Here is a 21,128-nt window from a genome sequence, read left to right as displayed (position 1 = left end):
CGGAAGTGGATGGGCCAGCAGCCGCTCCGCTCCGACGTCGAGAAATAAAACAAAGGAAAGGGGTGTATGGCTTGGGAATGGGTGGTTGAGTGAGGAGCCTGCTGCTGCTTCAGTTACGGTGATGTGCAGTGGTGGTGCGTGTTCTAAGACGTGGTAGCCTGACGCACACGCACGCGTGATGAGAGGCACGTTGCGTGATGAAAGCGTACCGGGTGAAAGCGTGCTTGCCCGTCCTCGAGTTTGGCGTGTAGGTGTTCGAGGGGGGGGGGCGTAAAGGCGTGAAAGAGGCCACACCGGCGCAGCCAGCAGCCAAGACAGCAGCAGCCGGTCGTGAAGGGGCGAAGGCTGGAGGGTGGCAGAGACGGGGGCGGTGTGCGAATCGGCAGCAGCTGCCCCCACGAAAGACCCGCGCCAGAGGAGAACCCCGCCTCCTTCCTCCTCCTCCCTGGTGCACCATCCCATGGCTCGCACTCGACGCGAACGAGACGGAGTGAGCTTCCTCAGCACGGCCCGCTCGCCTGCCTGCCGCTGACAGCGACGGTGGCACCGACTCTTTTTATTGGTGCTTCTCTTGTTACGTTACGCGGCTGGCGATGTGTGCCTGCACAGACGCGTGTGACACGTGCCGACGTGCCCAGTGGAGGCGCGTGCGACTGTGAAGAGCAGAGGTGCGGGGTGTGTCTGTGCGAGAGAGGGAGGGAGGGAGACGCATCCATGGGCCACACGTAGCGTGCACCCCTTTTCCTTCTCATCTCTGGTGCCGAGTCTAAACTAGAACTTGTTCCACCGCACGGTGTGCGGCGTCGCGAAGCGGGAGCTGCCCACCTGGCGTTTCTCGGCCTCCGCGGCGGTCGCGTAGCCGACGCTGATGATGACCGGCACCGTGTACCGTTCCGCCGGCACTCCCAAGGCTCGCTTGACGGCATCCTCGTCGATGCCCTCCATCATGCACGTGTCCCAGCCGGCGGCGGCGCAGAGATTCACGAACGTCGTCGCCGGAATCATCGTCTGCTTCCACGCGTAGCCGGCGCGGCTCACCGGGACGGAGATGAGCGGCGTGCCAGCCGCCTGGCTGTACCACGCACTCACGACCGACTTCACGGCGGCCATCGACTGCATCGGACCGCCATGCATGAAGTAGTAGATGTTGCGCAGGTAGGCGGCACCGTAGAGGGGGCTATAGTAGCCCGTCTCGAGCCCCATCTCAAGCGCCTGCGGCGCGTTCCGCTCCGGCTCCGTGTCTCCAACGAAGACGACAGTCGCCGGCGCCTGCAGCACTTGCGGCTGGCCGAGCGCTGCCTTGAAGAGCTGCTCCCGCACCGCCGTGTTGGTGACGACGACCGCGTGCCAGCCCTGAAGGTTGAAACCGGTCGGGGCGCGGGTCGTCGCCGCCAAGACGCGCTTGAGGGTGTCGAGGTCTATCGGCTTCGCCGTGTCGAACTGCCGGCACGTCCACCGGGCGCGCACGACGGCCTCGACGGCGTCGAGTGCTGCGTTGTTGCTGACGCATGCTGGGGTTTCTGCACACGACGCGGATGACGACGATGCGGCGGCCGCCGCGTTCGTGCGGTTCCACGCCACGAGATGGCGCAGCGTGGCTAGAAAGCCGCCATGGCCACTGCTGGTGTTGCTGTCGCGCTCCTCGTTGCCGCAGGTGCCGGCGGCCTCTCTGGCTCGAGGGGTGAAGGCGGCAGGGCGGGCCCCTGCTGCAGCCAACAGCAAGCGGCGACTGCGGCGAAGCATTGTAGTTTCTCTTGCTGCTTTCCCCGGTGCCGCAGATGCTGAGCGAGGCCCAGGAGGGTGGTGGCGACGGCGGCGGAGGTTCTACGCCGGCGTGGCTGATTGCTTGCAGTGACGGTAGTGGTGCCGAGAAGTGTCGTTGTGTGCGAGAAGAAGTACGAGGTAAGAAGAGGGAGCACGCACCACATGGAGGCCCACTGACGCATCGGCATATGCACATACATGAGCGTCTGTGCTTGCACGCGTGCCGGAGCCGCTCGCAGCGTGCGGCAGCGGAGAGTAAGAAGTAAGGGGCGATTCCCTAACAGGCGGTGAACGCCCCCTCCTCCTCTTCTCTCATCCCTGACACGTTGGAATCACTGCGCTTGCGAGCGGGTGTGTCGTCGTGTCTGCATGCCCGCGTAGGTTGCCAGTGTAGACCGACGCCCGACGCCCGGTGCCTTGACGCTGGTCTTGCCGTAAACCACCATCACATGACTTTGGTGAGGGTAAAGACATCCAGACAGGGATGGTGGGGGGGGCTGATGATGATGAGAGCGACAGCGGTGAGGCTGGCGCAGAGGCACCCTAGTATACACACACATAGAGATACAAAATTCGGATGCGTGCGAGGAACACGGGATAGGGATGTCTACATGCCTGCATGCATGCGTGTGCCCGAGAGAGAAGGGAAGGGAAGGAGGGCAGAGACGGGAGCCCTGGAAACGAAACTGTCTGCTGACGGAGACGCACGCGCAACGACTCAGCTACGTCACAATACAACACACCTACATGGCTGAGAATGCTCCTACACGCTGCTGCCAGGAACAGACACAGACGTACACATTCACATGAGCGCACCATCCACACAGGCGCTCACTCGCACAGACCCATCAGACGCAGACGTGGGTGTGCGCGCGCGTGGGTGAGAGGGCATGACCAACTTCCAACAGCATGGCGCAACGGAACCGCCATGGGAAGAGAGGCAGAGAGAGGGAGCGGCACGCTTTTCCGCCTCCCAGCGCGTCCGTTTCTTTGCCACACCGTACGAGTTCAGCTCAAACCCCACCACTCGGTCCGGTCACCAGGCCCCCCTCCCCTCCCCCCATCCGCGTGGTGCGAAGCAGCCGTAGGCACACGCGCTAAAGCAGTGCGCTGGCGCAGCCATCTGAGCGCGCGGGCGTTGCCCTCGAACTTCGCCCCACCTCACCTCACTTCCCCTCCCCTCCTTCATCCCATTATGCAGGCCGCCATCCCAGGTGCATCCACCCCCTCGGGGCGGCGCAGGATTCTCACCACCAAGTAGGGCACAGTGTGAGGGCCGGGGGTGGGACACGCTCGAGCCACGCTGACACTCTGCCCATCACGTGGACGGCACAGACACGTGCTCGCCCTGACAGGTCGCCCCAACACAACGCCGTCCAGGACCTGACACACTGCCGACAGCCGTAGCGGTACATCACACTGACCTCCCCCTACGTCGCAGGTGTTTGGCCATGCCACTACCAGAAGCGGCTCGGGATTTGGCATGAGATAGAGGGGGTGGAGGAGTGCTTGAGCCTTGTGATCCCGCGCACTGAGGGGCGCCGTGCGTGTGGCCCTCGCGCCAGCTCCTCCCTCTCGTCATCAGGGGAGAAGGAACAACGAGAACAGAAAGGAGCGGCCTGTTCTACCCACGGGAAGACGAAGCGGGCGGGGCTGGGAGGCGCGAGACGATGATGATGGCGGTGGCTGTGTTGGCCGCCCCTCTCCCCCTTCTCCCACCGAGCGCGTACACCGAGACGCACGGAGGCCTGAGAGCTACAAGGCGGCCGCGTCCTTCCAAACCGTGCAGCAGGTGTACCAATCCGTCTGCTAGCGCGCCTTTCGACGAGGGTGATGTACTGATGGACACATCCTCGGGCGCGCCGGGGACACGCATGCCGCCGAGGCGAAGCATCGCGCACGCATGCACACACAACAGGGCGCGGGGCATGTCCCTTGCGCCTGCAGGAGATCGGCGGGGGAGAGCGAGCGGGCGGGAGGTCGAGCAAAGCAGCGGCGAAGACAGAACCAAAAGCAAGGTGTTGTTTGTGCGTGCGTGCACGATGCGCGATCACGTGAGCGGCGTGCACCCCCCCCCCCCCCCACCAGCGTCGATTCTCCCCCTCCTCCTCCATCTCCTCGGCCGCCCTCTCTCTCTCCTCACATGCGCACACGTACCACCACCACATCCCATGACATGGCAACACACCCGTGCAACCGAACACCGCGCGCACTCGCACCCTTGGCGACGTTGTCGCGTGCACGACATTAATCAAGGCACAAGTCGTGAGGTCGGTGGGGCGGACGGCGACGCGGTACGCGCGAGAGTCTCGAGCGCTGCCGAAAAGTAAAACCAAGTGAAAAAACAAAAAGCAACGCACACCTACACACACATACGCGTATGGAACATCGAAGAAGGGCTAATACACATCAGCAGAGTAGAGTAGAGCAGAGCAGAGCAGAGCATGCGCGCAGTGTGCACACTCGCACGCGCACGGATGTCGAATTCCGTGACGCTCCCCACCCCACACCTCCCCCCACCACACACACATACACAGGCTCGGACATACGCATTATGTCTCCCTCTCGCCCAATTAGAACTCCGCTAGCGTCATGCCTGATGCGCAGCTCACGTGTGGCGCGGAGAAATGGGTCACTGGGCTGTAGTTGAGCGCGATCGAGAGACCACCGCATGCCGTGCGCACGGTGCTCAGATGCAGCGCCGGTGGTGCCGCTGCTGCAACGGTGCTCAAGAGGGTGTTGACAGCGTCACCATTGGTGGCCGTCCAGTCGAGGAAGCGCTCGCGCGTGCGGTCGGATTTGCGGGACGCTGACGCACCATAACCGCTCCCTGCAGACTTGCCCACTGCCTTTGCAGCCTTTACGTGCAACGTCGACCGCATGCGATGGCGGCGTCGACCAGCCCCCGCCCCCTCTGAGGCCACACACGCGGAGAGGCAGAGATGACCGGTGCCCTGGCATCCGCAGTACATCTCAGCCGTGCTGGGCAGCTGTTGCGGCTGCAGCTGCGGCTGCGGCTGCTGCGAGGGCTGGGGAAGCAGCAGCGGCAGCCGGCTCTTGGACGCGCTGGGGTCCGCCGGCTTCACCGCTGTCGCAGCCGTCGATGGCGGTGGCGACGAGGAGGTGCCGTACTGTCGCTTCTGTTGCTGTGCCGTTGCCTCGTGCACGCAGTGGTAGTGCAGTATGCCAGCGTAGATGCCAGTCATCGGAGACGTCTGGCGCGGTGTGCACCAACAGGGCTGCAGGGGGCGGTCTTCCACGTCCTCCAGTGCCACGTTTGCGAAGGCCGTCGCGCCACCAGGGAGCACCGGTGCAACGAGCACCTTCGACAACCCATTCGGGCGCAACACAAAGCCGTCGTCGGCGTACCACAGGGATCTCGTTTTCGTCACCGATGCGCTGTGCGCGCCGCTGCGGTATCGACTGACCTCGGCGCACGGCGGCGCGTGAGTGTCAAGCTGCACAGGTTGCAGGCGACGGCGAAATGCCTCGGCGTCGGCCATCACAGCGGCGAGGCGCTGTGGTGTTTCGAAGCGAGCATCACGCAGCTCTTGCGGTGCGCGAGGGTGCTGCTGCTGCTGCGCCGCGTGTCGCCCCGACGCGGGACTGGCTACGCTGCCCGTGCTCACCGCGGGGGTGGGCCACCGACGGCGCAGGTGCATCGGGGGAGACGTGCGCGGGCGCGGCGCATCCGTTGCCTGCGGGGGTGGCGCAACACTTGCCACATGGCCGTCAGTCATTGCAGAAACACCCTCGAAGGACCGCCGCTGGAGGCCGGCGGACGAGTTGGCAGCGGCCGCCGGAGACGGCACGGCACGGCCACTGTGAGGGTCGCTGCCGCCGCAGTCCACCGCCGCAGCGGACGTGAAGAGCTCTCCGCTGCCGTCTTGGCTGTGTGCTCCCGCGCCAGCAGCAGAGGCAGAAGCCGTCTCCCGTTCTGCGAAGGCGGCGACGTTCAACTCGCTCGCGCCGTGGCGTTCGTCGACGCGCGGCCTCGGAGGCAGCCGGATGGACAGCACCGCCTTCAGCTCTCGCATCACCAACGGTGCCAACACACGTGACCCGTCCAAGTCCTCGGCGAGGTAGCGGCAGCGGTTCACGTAGCGGGCCCCCTGGGCAGGTGTGAGGTGCTTCTGGATCTCGGCGAGTTGCTGCTGCTGCTGCCGAAGCTGCTCAAGGCTCACCACGTCGGCAGCTGCCGCACTTGTGATCACCGTGCCCGCATTGCCGCTGTTATCGTCGTTGCCGTCGCCGGTCGCTGCCCCTGCCGCCGCGCTCTCCGGGATGAGGGTGTGTCCGGAGCGGAAGACACCGTCGGGGGTGCACGCGTACTCAAGACGCACCTGTGTCGCCGGCGCCTCGCCCTCTAGCTCCAGCTCGCACAGGGTGGTGTTTCCGAGGTCCGTGACCAGCTGCAGGGCCATCTCCGCACTGCGCGAGGTGCACGCCGGGTTCCAGGAGAGCTGCAATGTGTGCAGGGTGGTGTTGCGGGGGTGAACAAGGCCGGAGAGCAGCTCGCGCACGTCGTGATCGTTCAGATCGCAGTGAAACAGTGCCAACTCCAGCAGCGCCGGGTTTGTGGCGAGATAACGGCCAAGCCGTGCAGCCGCCGTCGCGGCATCTCCGAGCTCTTCATCGACACTCACGGTGGACAAGTCCCATTTCTCGCTGCGGCTGCCGTTGTAGTCGTCACTGCGCGCCGATCCGAGCATGTTGCCGCTGAGCTTCAGCACCGCCAGCAACGGCAGACCACGAATGGCTTGGAGGAGGGGCGCCAGCACCTGCGGTGTCAGATTGTTGAAGCTCAAATCGAGCACGCGGAGCCGCGTGTGCCGAGACACAACAGAGAGAAAGGACGGCAGGTCGGGCATGCTCGGGGACGTGAGCGCGGCATCGCCAAGCCGGTAGCCAGAGAGGTGCATCTCTTCGAACGGCTTCAGAAGCAGCGCGGCCGCCTCTTCCGCCAGCGGGTCGCTGAGCGGTGCGCTACTCGAGGTGTGCGCACTGCCTTTCGCGTCATGCGCGTCAGCGGCAACGTCCTGCGTATGCTGTCCTTCCTCTTCTGCTCTGCCTGCCTGAAACGCGACCGCGAGCGCCGCGACCAGACGCCCTAGTTCAGTGCGCAGGTCCGCCACCTGCTCCGTGGAGAGACGGCCACCCCTCCATCGCGGCTCCATCAGCGGCCTATTCAGCGCTGGCGGTGGGCATGGTGCTGGCAGCATGCCCGCTGCTGCTGCCACGGCAGCGTCGCCGACGCCCGCGGACGGGTGTGCGCTGGTGCTATACTTATGCCCCATCGGCTCTTCAAGCTTCACACGCACACGCACACGCAGAGGTCAGTGCTAACGGAGGGAGAGCAGCGATGATGATGATGGTGATGGTCGTGGCGGCGGCCGCGGTGTCAGTGGAGAAGGATGAGCCGGATGCCCAAGGAAATGCCTGCACGCACACCGACCGTGCGCAGCTCTTCCCCAGCTTCTCGTGCACAGCGGCAGCGACGGCGTACTTTCTCCACTGCGTCGTCGCTTCCGCGTCCGTCGCGGATACGTTCTAACGGTGGGGCGGCTGTGCGGAAGTGGCGGCGGGGCGAAAGACAGAGGGAGGCGTCGAGAGTACGCAGCAGATGCTGCCGCGAGGTATTTGACGGCTAGACGTGTGCGTGTCTGTGCCTGTGCGTACGTGAGATAGAGATTAAGAGAGAGAGAGACTGGCCCCTTGCTGCCTGCTGGCTGGGGGGAGGGAGGGAGGGAGGAGGGGTAGCAGGACGGATGCGTGAGGGAGTGATAAGCGCGCAGACGCGTAGCGGCAACAACAACACCGAAAAACACCGCTGCAGGCGAACATGCTCACCGTGGCGCACGATCTTGTGTGTGCGTGCGTGTGCGCGCATGTAAGCTACCTCGATCCAGAGCGTGCGCCATCGCTACCGCTAAGGACGGCATCAACGAACGCGTTCGTCTCGGGAGGGGTTCGGGATTGGAGGGAGAGCGGGATCTACGGGGGAGGAAGGGCGAGCAGCGCCGCCGCCGACAGCGGGCGATGCGAATGCCGTGGTCGGGAAAAGGCTGAGAATCAGAAGAGGGGCCCCGGTGAGCACTCATGCCCATCACGGACGCAGCAGAGCAACCACCGCCGCCACAGGCGGAGTGCACCGAGCGATGCGAGATGATATGTTGATGAGCCAAGGTGGACTTCGAAGGACCGTAACACGGGCATTTACATCTGTAGGAGATATGAAGGTCGTGCTCTGAAGGAAAGGCGGGAGGGAAAGGAGGGGAAGGGCCACACACGGTTCCGAGAGACGTCTTCTCACAGACGCACGTAAACCTGTGTGTGCTCGCTTGTGGCCCAGACGCACGCGCTCATCACTGGGGAAGATAAGATGATGCCACAGGTGCGCAAGGAAAGGGAGAGCGCGCGAAGTTGACTTGCCCGAGTGTGAGGTGTGTGTGCGTGTGGGTGGGCGAGCCAGCTTCATGTACATCGCACGCCACGGACCGCGACAACGGCAACGAAGCGCGAAATAGAAACAAACCTACCAGCACACAGAGGGAAGAGGAGGAGGGCGCGACGCAGACGTCTGTCTCTCCACAGAAAAGGGGGTGGGGGCCGTGGTCATGGCGGGGGCGGGGCGCACAGGGACAGCCACGCGACGAGGACCAGGGTCAGCCCCCTCCCCCTCCCCCTCCCACTCGTGCACTCACGCCGTTCTCATTCTTCCGCCAGCCTGCTACCTCCGTGCTTGTCTACATGGTCCTCAGGAGCTCTCGAGCAGCGCCGACGTTGCCGACCTCCGCCGCCAGCAGCAGCGCTGTCCGTCCTTGTCCATCTGGCAGCTGCACGTAAGTCTTCCACTCACTCGCGGCGCCTGAAGAGGTTAAGACGCCGTCGCTCGGCTGCAAGTCGCGCGAAGCCGGTACTGCTGCTGCTGCCAAGCCGTCCCCACACGCTGTACGCATGTGGGCGCTGGTTCTGCCGATGCCCTTCATGGCGAGGGCAGGACATCCCCAATGGCGTGACTGCTGCCAACGCTGCAGCTGAGCCGTTATGGAAGACCCCTGCACGAGAGAAGCAACCAAGCGCTGAGCGGAGGAGTGCGGCGCCGCGGCGCTCCCGATGGCGTTGCTCATTGTCTTGATCGTCTTCATCGAGAGTGACGGCAGGACGTCACCAGCGGCGCGACGCAATGGTGTCCCCTGCAGCTGCAGCGGCAACGAGGGCTTTGCCGTCCCGGCCGCCCCGCTGCTGTCGGCGGCGGCGACCGCACTACGCAGCAGCGACAGCATGCGTCGCAGCCGCGTCGCCCGCTCCGCCGCCACCACCACCACCTCCTCCTCGTCGTCGCCCTGTGCGTGTGTAGGGACGGCTGTGGCGGCGGTTGGCGAGGCGGCCATCAACACACACGCATGCAGCGGCGTGCGGCCCTGCATGTCCACGGCAAGAGCACTTTTCGGCGCCTGCTTTAGAATGTACTCCATCGCCTCTACGAAGCCGCTCTGCGCCGCCGCGTGCAACGGCGTGCGGCCATGCGCGTCGGAGAGGTGCCAGCACAACGAGAGAACATGATCGTCGTCACGCGTGCCGTCGAAGACACCGGCCGCCACAGCAGCGATAGCTGAGTTGGTGCGTGTCACGGCTTGCAGGTCTTCGAGAAGCTTCAGCACAGCCGGCATACGCTGAAGGGCAGGTGAGGAGCGACTGCAGAGAACGTGCAGTGGCGTCTGCCCCTGCGCATCCGTCAGCATCCAGCACTTCTCCGGCTCCAGCAAGTGGTCCGCGCACTGCCACTGCGCCAGTCGCTTCAGGAACTGTTGATGTTCGTCCTGCAGCACGTCCTCCTCGGCGTCGCCGCCGGCGCGACTGTCAGGCACGAGCTCTTCCCCCGTGCGCGACAGGCTCTGATCTGCCCCCGCCTGCTCTACACTGGCAACGCTGCGGTTGAGGGCTTCATGATAGCCAAAACTGCTGTTCGCCAGCAAGGATTGATCGTCGGTGGGGCCATCAAAGTCAGCGGCGCTGGAGCCGCGATCACTCTCGGACAAGGCGGCGGCAGCTCTCCACGGCTTGCGGCGAGGACCCGGGAATGTGCTTATGGATCGGCCTGTCGATGAAGGGGATGGCGAGGAGCGGCGTTGCTGCTGCTGCTGCTGCTGCTGTGCGCGTCGCTCGCGTACGCGACGCTCAAAGTTCTTGCGTCCTGCTGTGGAACCGCCGCTGCTGCTGCTGTGGCGCCCCCTGGCACTACTGCCACCTCCCATGCTGCCGCCAAGGGGATAGTTGTCTCTTGGTGCGTCTCCGTCCATCACGTCCGCGGCGTAGGACGGTGCTTGTTGGTGCCTCTGCTGCTCCTGCCGCCGCCGGCGAACTGCACCGTAGCCGCCGCCGGCGTCGGGAGTCGAGTAGAAGAGGAGCTGAACAATCTCATCGTCGTCGGCCAGGCTGCTCGCCGCGAGATGCAAGGGTGTCTGCAGGTGAACGCTACTCTGCGCGTAGGGCGTGGCGCCATACTGCAGGAGAACCCGAACAAGCGAGGTGCGACGGAGGCGGTGCTGCTGCTTCTGCTCTGCTGAGCTCGCCTGCAGCGCAGACGCAGGCGCGGCGAGCCGGAGCGCGAGAAAGAGGGGCGTCTCATTCACGTCGTCGACCTCGTTCGGATCCGTGTACTGCGACAAGAGCAGCTCCGCCATCTCCACGTTGCCATCGGCGACGGCGCGGTGCAGCAGCGCACCGCCGTTGGCCAGCCCGCTCGGCCGGAGCGGGCTGGCCTGCGCCTCGGAGAGCAGCACCGAGACAATGCGCAGGAGCCGTTCCTTCTGCAGCTCCTGCGCCTCCGAAAGAGATGCCGAGGAGGAGGTCGACTGCTGCGGTTGCTGCTGCGCCTTGATCGCCATCTCTAGCGCGGTCATGTGCGTCACGCTCTCTACCGCTTCCACGTTAACAAGCAGCTCCGGGTTCGCGATACCGGTGAGACCCGCCAACGACGGCTCGCCCGCGCTGTGGGAGCCGCCCTGACCGTGGTGACCGCTCCCCGGTGCCAAGACGCTACTGCTGCGGCGGTGCGCACCGAGACGCGTTCCACCGCGCGAGGAGCGTCCTGCCGAACCACCCCCGCTGCTGGTGCTAGCGAGCAGCTCCGCGAGGACGTCCACCGGCTGCCCGCGCCCTACTCCCGCGGCGCTGCTCATCAACTGGTTCGAGTGGCGGATGAGCAGCTCCACAATGTCGGCGTGCCGCTGCTGAACCGCTACGTGCAGCGGTGTGTATCCGTCCTTGTCTGCCTTACCGCACAGCAGCGTCGCGCCCCCGAAGCGGATTAGGCGCTGCACCGCCGTCGCGTTGCCGACGTAGGCGGCGTAGAAGAGCGGAGTGCGGCCCGCCATATCGATGGCGTTGAGATCGATGCGGACGTCCGAAGGCCCTGCGGCAGCGGACGATGCGCCGGCGACTGCCGACGCGGCACCGGTGATCACGTCAGGACCGGGGTTGCTGCTCAGGCGGCCCTTGCTGTTGCCGATGGCGTTCGGCGCCAAAACCTGTGGTGAGAGCAGCAGCTCCAGCACCGACTGCGCGTGCGTGCAGAGGGCGGCATAGTGTACCGCTGTCGCGCCTTGCGAATCGCGGTGCATGGGGTCGACGCGGTAGTCGACCAGGAGGCGGCGAATCAACTCGGGGTGGTAGTCGAAGATGGCGTGGTGGAGGGGGGTGAGACGCATCGGCAGTCGTGCCGGCAGCACGTCGCCCCGCTTCTGCCGCCTCCTGCCACGATCACGTTGCTCCGAGGCGGGCGTGATCGTCGCCACCGAGGCGGAGAGGGGTGTGCGGCTCGCCTTGTAGCCGCCGGCGTCGGCAACGCTGCCGTCATCGTCGTCGTACCCGTAGTCGTCCTCGCCGTCAGCGTTGCCGCTTTCCTCCACGCCGCCGTCGCTGATATCGTCATCTTCGGCCTCGTCGTCTTCGTCGGCCGCCGACGCGAACCCGCGGGCGCCACCGCCCCACGCGCTGATGGACGTTTGCCGCTCCGAGAAGAGCACGTAGGGCAAGTCCAGCTCCTCGTCCGGCACAAAACCCTGCATTACTGCGCCCGCACGCAGCAGCGAGTCCAGCACGTCGGCTGTCGTCGCTGTCGGCGGCAGGAATGACCACCACGTGCCGACCTCGCAACCCCCCAAGAAGGACTGACGCGCTGAGGGGCGCGACGCGTTGCCGCCGTTGCTCTTGCTGGCCGTCCCTTGTGCTACCGTGCCGTGGCTCACGTTATTGCTTATAAGACGGAGATGGGCTGCCGGCGAGCCCGACGCTGCGCCGCCTGCGTTCATGAGCGTCGTGATTGGCGTCGGCGGGCACAGAATCATGTTGCGCTGCACCGCCGTCGACAGCTGCGCGAAGCGCACGGCGTTGGCGGAGATGGTGCTGCCGATGCTGTTCACGAGGTTCGCCGTGGCCGTGTTCGTCGCCCCATCCGTCGAAGCACTGCGCACGGCGGCGGCGATGGCCAGCAGGGTCTGCACGTACCGCGGGTCGTTCCGTGCCGTGCCGTGCCGCAGCAGCGACGTCAGCGCCGACTCCCCAAAGGCGTTCTCGAACTCCAGCGACAACCCATGCTCCACCAACGTCCGCAGGACGCTTGGCTGCGCGGCGGCGTAGTGCACAAGCGTGTAGCGGCCGTCCGCCGAGATCTGCGTGATCGAGTCGCCTTGGCGGAGCAGCGCCTCGACGCGGGCGACATCGCCGTGGGTGCAGGCGCGCGCTAGGCGGGTGTGCGATGCGTTCACTTGCCCATCAAAGGCCACATGCGCACCGTAGAACGAAAGGAGCCGCACGGAGAGCGTGTCGCCACGCTCGAGCGCGAGCGTGGCGGCGGAGCGGCCACACGTGTCGAGAAGATTAAAGTTGAGCCGCGTGCGCTGGTACAGGCCGTCGGTGACGACTGCATCAGCGGCGTCGCAGAGGCCGGCCAGGCTCCACCAGTTGCAGGGAGCGGCAGCGGCAACGACGACCGGTGCCGCGGCGCTGCCCGTGGCTGCCCCGCCGCCGAGCTCGGCTTTGTCTTCTTTCTGCTGCTGCTGCGGGTACACGCTCATGAGGATCGGCAAGCCGTGGTAGCCGCCGGTGCTCGTCTGGCGCTGCCGCAGGACTTGCTGGAGTGCGGTCAGCACAGCCTCCGCCGCAGACGGCGACACGAGGCTGGTGGCGCTCACGGGCCCAGCTGCCTGTGCCGGAAGGACGGCTGTGGCCGGCTGCGCTGCCGCCGCGGAGCCGTAAGTGCGGGCGGTTGCAGCGGCGTTGCTCACAATGTGACTCTTGCGCGACTGTGACACACGCGGAGTGGCGGTCGGTGATGGCAAACCATTCGGTCCGGCGGCGTCTGCTGTTCCACCGAGACGCTGCTGGTGCTGCCACCGCATGAAACCAACGATCGTCTCCGCCTCGACGGCAGGCAAGAGGGTGCAGGGAAGCGGAACAGGAAAGAGGTGCGGCAAGAACGCCGTGGAACCCTCAGCGTGGGGCTCGCCCGTCGCCAGCTGTTGCTGCAGCGGCAGCGGTAGCGACGGTGAAACAGGCGCTGCGCCGGCGGCGGAGTGGACGGCGGTGGCTGCGAGGAGCAGCAGGCGTAGAAGTTGAGCGTGGTCTCCGTGGGCAACAACGTAGTGCAAGACGGAGCCAACGATGGTGCTCTCCTCGTGCCTTGGTGCCTCGGGCGGGTTCACAGCGGCACCGCCCGGTGTGCCGGCGGCGCTGACGAGCGCAGACCCACCGGCCGCCGCCGTAAGGGCTGTCCCGATGACCGACGCCTTCCTCTTACCACTGGGCTGCTTGCCTTTCGGATCCGGGCTGGAGACGCATGTGTTCTTGCGGTGCCCACCGCTGTCGTTCGCCGACGCCCCGTAGGCGGTGCTGCCGCCGCTCTCGTTTTCGCTCACGTCCGTGCCAGGCCGTGCAGCGGTGAGGGGGGCTACAGAAAACGAGAAGGTATCGTTGACGCTCGCGCCGTGTTGAATGAGCACCTTCATCACCTCCAGCGCGGCTGGCGTGTTAAGGCCGGAGAGCAGCATCGCCGCCAACGGAGGGAGACTGTCGGGGACCGCTGCCGCGGCAGCAGGCAGCGGCAGCGACGAGCCGCTCAACGGGCTCTGCTGCCGCGGTGGTTGATCCCCACGCAGCTGATCAATGACGAGCGGTTCTGAGTGAGACCGGGCCTCGGATGAGGCTTGCTGCTGGAGCTGCAGCTGCTGAATGATGGGGCCCGTGTAGTAGCTCAGGGGCGGCACTTCGCGCGCGTTGACTGGGTCGGCGCCGCGCTCGATCAGTTTCCGCACCGCCGCCGCATCGCAGGCGAGGCAGGCCTCCATGAGTTGCTGGTTCCATGTGTGGTGGGGGTCCTCGCGCACGTGCTCACCGCCGCCACCAGCGTTGCCCTTCCGTTGGGACGCTGTTCCCGCTGCCGCCTTGGTGGCCTTCCGCTTCTTTTCCGGTGGCAGCGTCGAGGCCATGGCGTTGGGGAGGTGGTGGGGTGGGGTGGGGTTGGCGAGCTTGCGGCCGTGTGCTTTCCTTTTCTGTGCGCGTGTCTAGCTGGCAGCCACCGGGTGGGGCTCGTGCTGTGCTCTCCCAAGTCTTTCGCCCGCGCACTCTGAGGCGGTTGCGGAGACGACCACGGGAGGAGAGAGGGAGGAGGGAGGGCAGTGCACACAGAGGAGAAGAGGCGCGCTACGCAAACGCATGTGAGGCGCTATCAAGGGAAGGGAAGGATACAAGAATGCGTGAGACACGGGATCGATAGAGGGCATGAGGGGAGGGGGGAGGGATAGAGCTCGCGTGGCAGATGGCAGATGACAGAGAGAGGAGGGGGTTGGGTCAGGTTGGGTTGGCAGTTTCCAGAGCTGCTCCGAGAACAGCAGCACCACCAGACGCCGTGAGCGCCTCTCCTCCCCCTCCCCCTGGCATGCCCGAATGAGGATCAGCCGGGGCACGGCCTACTCACCTGACTGACCGAGGGACCGCTCGCTCTCTCACTGCCTTGCGGGGCCGCGTGCTTCTCATGCTTTCGACCGTAAGCGAAGTGCTGGTGCGTTGAGGAAAGTGCAGAGTGCGAAGATGAGCGCCGATGCACGACAGGAACAATGAATAGGACGGACACGAGTGCCACACCGACAGCAACGGGGGAAGAAATAGAGCCGCGCCAGTGCGGCGGGGCAGATACACGTGCATGCATACATGCCCACCGGTCTAATGCCGCACACGCGCGTCCGCATTGGGAGGGAGCAACGAGGATTGCTATGGGTGGTTGATGGTGGTGGTGGAGGTAAGGGGGGGAGCCAGGAAGGGAAGCACTGACGCTGGCGCAGGTGCCGCTCGCCCTCCTCCCCATTCCAGTGTGTCTCCCGCGCTTCACTGGAACTGCTTGCGCATGGCCTCTCTCGCCTTGTAGAGCTCCGCCAGCTGTGCATCCGCCGCGGCGTTCCCGGTGGACGGGAACAGCGGGAAGTACGGGTTGCTCGGCTTCTTGTTGGCAGAGGCGGCGCTGCCGGCGGGGGCGACAGACGAGGCCGTGCCGTTGGCGGTCGTGTTCGTGGTGGTGGTGTCGCCAAGAGGGAGGAGATGGAACGGCCGCGTCGGGCTCGGTGTGGTTTCCGTACCGCCACCCATCATCAACGTGGTGCTCGCCTTCGCTGTTGTCCAGCCGTTCTGCGCTGGCCCCGTGAGCCCTGGCGAGGTAGCCGGTGGCGATGTGCTGGAGCCGTCTCGCTGCACCGTAGGCGACAACGATAGGCGTGCCAAGGCCACGTCCGCAGAGTGCAGCTGTCCATCTTTCACCGTCATCGCCAGCCGCGCGGACGGTGTAGTCAGAGAGAGTGTCGGCACCGACGAGGAGTGGTGCTCACCGCGCACAGGCGCCTGCGTGGTGGATGGCAACAGCACTGCTGACAACCCGCCACTGCCGCTCGTGTTGGGCAGGCACGGCGCTGCGATCATGGAGTCGGAGGCCGAGTGCGCGTAGGGGCGTTGTCGCTGAGCGGCCGAGAATAGTGGCGAGAAGGGCAGGCTGCTGCCGCACTGGCTACTCGTGATTGAGCTCGCAGTGTAACCCGTGTCGCCACGCGGCGACGGTGGCGGCGTGACGCACATGGTCGGGCCTGGCTTCTCGGACAACGGAACGTTGGTTGGCGATACCCCGAGGGCCGCTCGCAAGCCATCTGTCAGCTCCGCTCGTTTCTCTTCCTCGTGCCGGCGCTGCGCGTGCAGCTCTTGCTGCTGCACAGCCAGCTGCACCTGCTGCTGCCGCGCGCTGAACCAGCGCTCAAAGTCGCGCACCAGCTGCTCCTGTGCGTGCTTGAGATAGGCATGCATGCCGTCGATTTCCTCCTTGTCGTGCCGCAGCTGCGCCGCGTGAACGTTGTAGCGCTCTTTCATAGAGCTCAGCTCCGCCAGCCACGCGGCTTCCTCGGCGTCTACGACATCGCTGCCGTCCGCCGCCCGCTCGGCTCGCCGGCGCTGGATCTTGGTTTTCAGCTGTTTAATGGCGTCTACGCAGGCGTTGAGCTGCTGCGCCGTGGCCTTGCACGCTGCGTACGTGGGCCGGAGCAGCTGCTTTATCTCCTCCACCTTGTGCTGCGCCTCGTAGGAGGCCTTGAACGCCTCCAGCGCCTGCGCGCGGTTCTGCAGAAACTGCTCGTCCATCAGCACGTCCACCGCAGTGCGGGCATCACCACCACCAGCACCACTGCCGCTGCCGCTGCCGCCCCCGTTGTTCTTGTCCCCTTCGCCGCGCTCGTGCAAGTTCGCGACGTGCTGCTGGTACTCACGCTTGCTCTCGAGGAACTCCGTGGCGACTGCAACCTCGGCCTCAGTGAACTGACCTTGCTGTGCAAGGGTGGTGACACGGGCCAGCGCCGCCTCGACTGTACTCTCCGCGTGCGGTGGCGCTGCAGCTGCCGTGGCTTGCGTGAGAGCTGCGCCAGCTGACCGGCGCAACTGAGCAACTAGTTGCTGAGCGTCACGGTAGATGCTCCGCCTCAGCGAGAGCTCGGCCTGCTGCTGCTCGTCATTCTGCACGTCACCGACGTTCGCACTCCGACTTCCGGAGCTGCTTCGCGATATCGTGAAAATAAAGGGCACACCCGCCACGCCTTTCGCCTCTCCGCTGCCGCTGATGGCGCCTCCGTCGCTGTGAGGTGTCTGCGCAACGGCGTTGTACCGCATACCGGCGGCACAGAGGCTTGCGCCGCCGCCCGCCCCGCCAACGCTGCTCGTCGCGTCAGCGTGCCCCGCCTTCTTGAGCACCGTCAATAACATCTGCAGCTCGTTTTCCTTGAGCTGCAGAGTGTGCCGCAGTGCCGTCACCTGCGCTTCGCTGTCTTCCAGCCGCTGTTTCTGCTGCCGCTGTTGCTGCGTATCGTGGGGCACGCCACCGCCGCCGCGCACGAGACGCTCGCGTAGAATCTCATAGCAGCAGTATATACGAGCCATATCCCCGTTAAGGCCGGTGAGGCGGGAGCTCCAATCGCCATCCACAGCAGCCTTCTGGATGTACGCATCGACCATGCCGCGGCATACGCTCTTTTCATCCGCCGTCAGCGTGCGGTCGGCCGCCAGTGACGCCGCACCACTGCCGCCGCCGTTCGCGCGGAGGTAGGCGACTTCGTCCTTGAGCTGTGCCACCTCCGCGCGCAGCCTGCGCACGAGCAGCACCGGGTCCGTCTCCACGTTCACCTGCGGTGCCTGCTGGATCAATGCGACGCGCTGCGCAAACTGGCATGTGCTCATCGTCTCCGCCACCTGCGAGGCAACGACGTGCGCCGTGGCGAGCATGACTGTCTTGCAGTTGCGACCGAGGCTGTCGCGCAGCACCATCGTGAGAAACGAGTTGCGATACGGCACGTGATCGCGTACCCCCTTCGCCTTCTCGCTGAGCGCGACGATGACTTGCTCGAGGAAGTGGAGAGAGAGGTTGATGTGCTTCGCCTCCGTCAAGATCGTGCCCGAGACGCCGGTCTTGCTCACGCGCTCGCTTCCGGCGAGATCGACGAGGTTCAGCTTGGAGCGACGCACGACGGAAGAAGAAGCGGAGCGGGCCTCCAGATAGATGGTAAAGATGCAGTGCGAGCGTGACGACGTCTTGTTCATGGGCGTCTCGCAGTACAGGCGGTTCGTGTCGCCGAGGAACAGAAGGTTCAGGGCGTCTGCCAGCGTTGGGGCGCTGTGCTGCTCGAGCCCCTTGAGCATAATGTCGTCCTCCATCTCGTGTATCGTGACGGCCGGCAGCTCCTCCAGCGTGCGCGCGTCGCGCCCGTGGTTGAGCAGGTCTTGCCCCTTGTCGTTGTAGATCTGAAGGTAGGACATGGTGATGGTGTACGTCGTGGCACCGCCGCCACTAGCATCGTCATCGCTGGCGTGGTGGCCGTCATCACCTGCGGCCTTGGCGCTGCTGCTGCGGCGCAGGTGTCGACCTCCGCCCTCGCGTCGCCGTGCCACTTCCTCGTAGATCATGGCCATCGCGCGTGGGATGAGACCTCGATCTTGGTAGCTCTCTGTCCCGCCCGTGATGCTGTACGTCTTGCCGCTGCCCGTCTGGCCGTAGGCAAAGACGGTGCTGTTCATGCCATCCAGCACCGACTCAACGCAGCCCTTCGCGACGGTGGCGAAGACGTCTTCTTGCGTTGCGCTCGGCTTGAAAACGCGGTCGAAGCGGTACTGAAAGTCAACGACGGTGTTGTTCACGACGTCGTCGATACCAGCGGCATGGATGGTGCTGCCGCCACCACCGCGTGGGCTGTTCGCTGGGACTGAGGACGGCGGCAACGGCGACGGACCTGTCGTCCCCCGCTGCGCATCCTGCACGAGTCGCTGCGCGGTGTGCAGGTGCAAGATCGACCTTTGAAAGTCCTCTTCCACTTCGTACTGAAAGGTAGCCGGCGGCTGGCCGGTCCCTCGCGCTGCCTCGAATGGGCTGGAGGCTGCCGCGGTGCCGCCGCCGCCGGTGGCGAGCAGGCGACTCTGCTGCGATGTCGGCGGCGGTCGGATGCGGAGGTACACCCCGATGCCCTCCTCTCCGCGGACTTTGGGCATCTATTCCAACCCCCTTCCCCTTGTACGAATGTTGCGGCACACTCACGCGCGTCTAGGAAAGGATGTGCGCTCTGCGTTTACGAGCGCACACATGAACGTTATTGAGCCTACGGCAGCGCGGCCCCCTGCACTGCCGCCCCTCTCGCTGTCTCGCATCTAGACAGCCGCACAGGACCAATCCGCGCAGTACTCTCCCCTGCGCACTCTCCCACGGAGGTGCACCCCGTAGTGTGATGCTCGTGGTGGTTCGCTCGCCTCGATTCTGTCGTTCTTCTCGGATCTGTTTCCGCGTCAACTGTGCGCGCGTGTGGACCAGGAAAGGAGGAGGGAGGGGAAGGGAAGGGAGGGCGTGTTCGAGGAAGCGAGAGCGCACACGCGCCGCTGTCATGGATTGTGTGCGCACGATGCAGCCGCGCACCCCCCAAAAAATAACCGGCGCGTGCGTTCAGCAGGGATGGTGGAGGTTGCGCCCGCGCGTCAGCGGGAGGAGGAGGATGTGTGTGTGTGTGTGTGTGTGTGTGGTCGTGGTTGGGGAGAAGCAGGAAACCGAAGAGTTCAGCGCCCTGTCTGCGCGCGAGGCACCACACACACACACACACACACGCCTGCACACACGCTCCCCTCCGCCCGTGTCTATGTGTCGATGTCATCGATGTCTAAGGTGCTCACCCACGGAGAGAGAGAATGGTATACACACCCATGCACGCCTACAACAGAGTTCAGGACGTCACATGGGCCTCTGTGCGTGCGTGCGTATTCTAGTGAGTGGTCTAAGCTCCAAGTCATCGGGGAGAGAGGCAAGCAGACAGAGACGGGAAGGTGATGCGAGCGCCACAGCGATGTGCAGGCCTCCTTCCCACCTTTTCCTCTTTCCTCGACGCATCACCGGCTTGAGCGCCTGTACGCTCTTCGCTCGGCGCGGCTCACATCATCACCGCCGCTGCGGCAGTGGAGGAGAAGGATGCGCTGAGCGAGCTCATCCAACTTGCATCGACGCCACCCCCACCATTGCCACCGCTGGCATCCGCACCGACGCTGCTGCTGGCGGTGATCTGCACCGGCTGCATGGGCTGTGTCTGAGGCACAGAGGACTTCCAGGAGAGCGTCGTGATGGACTCGTACGGCAGAGTGACCGGACGGCGCAATGGCGGAGGCGGAAGAGCAGCAATCAACGCGTCGCTCAGTTCCGCGCGACATGGAGACGGCAGCGTGCAGGCAGACGGGATCGGCGCCGCGAAAGAGGACAGACCGAAGCGGGTTCGATAGTGTTCGGCACCAACAGCGGGCGCCGCCCTCAGCGGCGACAGCAAGAGGTCTCGCTGCTGCCGCGCCGGTTGGCGCGCCCCGGTCATCGCTGCGGTGGACGGATCCGCGTGCTCTGGTGCCCTCTCCACAGCAGCCACGGCGAAACCCAAGCCTCCCCTACCGGACTGATCACTCATCTCCGCGTTGCTAAGGTACAGACGTCGCAGACGGTTGATGTGCTCGGAGACCACTTGCTCCGTATTGCCCGCCCTTGCTGCAGTTGGAGCTGAGGCGGTGGCTGTGGCTGTGTTCGCGAGGATAGTTGCTGACGCAGCGACTGTCGTGCCGTTGGAGAGGGTGAAAGGGACAGCGCCAGGCCGCCGCGAGGGCGACGTCGCGGCCGCCTCTGCTGCGCGAGAGGTTCGCGTCCTCGGTCGTACAGGAGAAATCGACAGCAGGGACTGAAGTGTTGCTGCAGCCTTGTCTCCGCCGTCGTCGTAGGGCATGGCATCGGCTGCTGCTGCCGGCGACGCTGCCGCTCGCGGCGGAGACTCGATCCGACGAGTCTGCCGCGCCATCGCCGCTGCCGATGAGTCGCTCGACAGCGGCACGCACACGAGTCTCCAGCAGTCGTGGCCTGCACTTCGTCCCATGGCGGCATCTTGTCCATCACCAACGCCGTCGTCGTCAGCGACCGACGGAAGCAGGCAGACGGGTAGACAGTCCTGCAGCAACACGGCGTCGTATACAAGACACTGCTGCGCGGCTGGCAAGCCAGTGCGCAGCGCCACCTCGTCCTTGATGTCACTGACCGTGACGGCGGCGACAGTAGCAAGTTGAATGTGCACAATGAGATCAAACGCGGCCGCGAGGTCATCGTGGGTGTACCGTTGCTGCGCATCGCGGCCGTCGTGACGAGACACACCTCCGCTCCAGCCTTTACAGTTGCTGGCATGCCGATGGCGAAGCATATCTTCGTAGAGCTGCAGCACCTCCGGCTCAGGCAGCGATGGCGCGGCGGTGGCCACGACCGCCACCTCGATTACGACGGCCGG

At 65.2% G+C, this 21,128-nt stretch overlaps 5 protein-coding genes across 5 annotated transcripts; all 5 read right to left on the bottom strand.

The window, feature by feature from the left end:
- Positions 1-771: 771 nt before the first annotated feature.
- Positions 772-1,743, bottom strand: LINJ_05_0660 (nitroreductase-like protein; the record flags this gene model as incomplete). The annotated part of the gene is made up of 1 exon (XM_001462992.1): positions 772-1,743. The coding sequence occupies one exon, from the start codon at positions 1,741-1,743 to the stop codon at positions 772-774; it is 972 nt and encodes a 323-aa protein (XP_001463029.1).
- A 2,594-nt stretch (positions 1,744-4,337) lies between these two features.
- Positions 4,338-6,941, bottom strand: LINJ_05_0650 (conserved hypothetical protein; the record flags this gene model as incomplete). Its single annotated transcript, XM_001462991.1, has 1 exon — positions 4,338-6,941. The coding sequence occupies one exon, from the start codon at positions 6,939-6,941 to the stop codon at positions 4,338-4,340; it is 2,604 nt and encodes an 867-aa protein (XP_001463028.1).
- Positions 6,942-8,510: 1,569 nt separating this feature from the next.
- Positions 8,511-14,255, bottom strand: LINJ_05_0640 (conserved hypothetical protein; the record flags this gene model as incomplete). The annotated part of the gene is made up of 1 exon (XM_001462990.2): positions 8,511-14,255. One exon carries the CDS (start codon positions 14,253-14,255, stop codon positions 8,511-8,513), a length of 5,745 nt encoding a protein of 1,914 aa, XP_001463027.2.
- An 895-nt stretch (positions 14,256-15,150) lies between these two features.
- On the bottom strand, positions 15,151-18,360 carry LINJ_05_0630 (putative kinesin; the record flags this gene model as incomplete). The annotated part of the gene is made up of 1 exon (XM_001462989.1): positions 15,151-18,360. One exon carries the CDS (start codon positions 18,358-18,360, stop codon positions 15,151-15,153), a length of 3,210 nt encoding a protein of 1,069 aa, XP_001463026.1.
- A 1,391-nt stretch (positions 18,361-19,751) lies between these two features.
- LINJ_05_0620 (conserved hypothetical protein) lies at positions 19,752-21,044 on the bottom strand (the record flags this gene model as incomplete). Its single annotated transcript, XM_001462988.2, has 1 exon — positions 19,752-21,044. The coding sequence occupies one exon, from the start codon at positions 21,042-21,044 to the stop codon at positions 19,752-19,754; it is 1,293 nt and encodes a 430-aa protein (XP_001463025.2).
- Between the last annotated feature and the right edge of the window lie 84 nt (positions 21,045-21,128).

Source organism: Leishmania infantum, chromosome 5 (genome assembly GCF_000002875.2).
Source record: "Leishmania infantum JPCM5 genome chromosome 5".
Taxonomy (NCBI): Eukaryota; Euglenozoa; class Kinetoplastea; order Trypanosomatida; family Trypanosomatidae; genus Leishmania; species Leishmania infantum.
The sequence above is the reverse complement of the archived record's forward strand: the minus strand, read 5'-3'. Positions and strand labels throughout refer to the sequence as shown.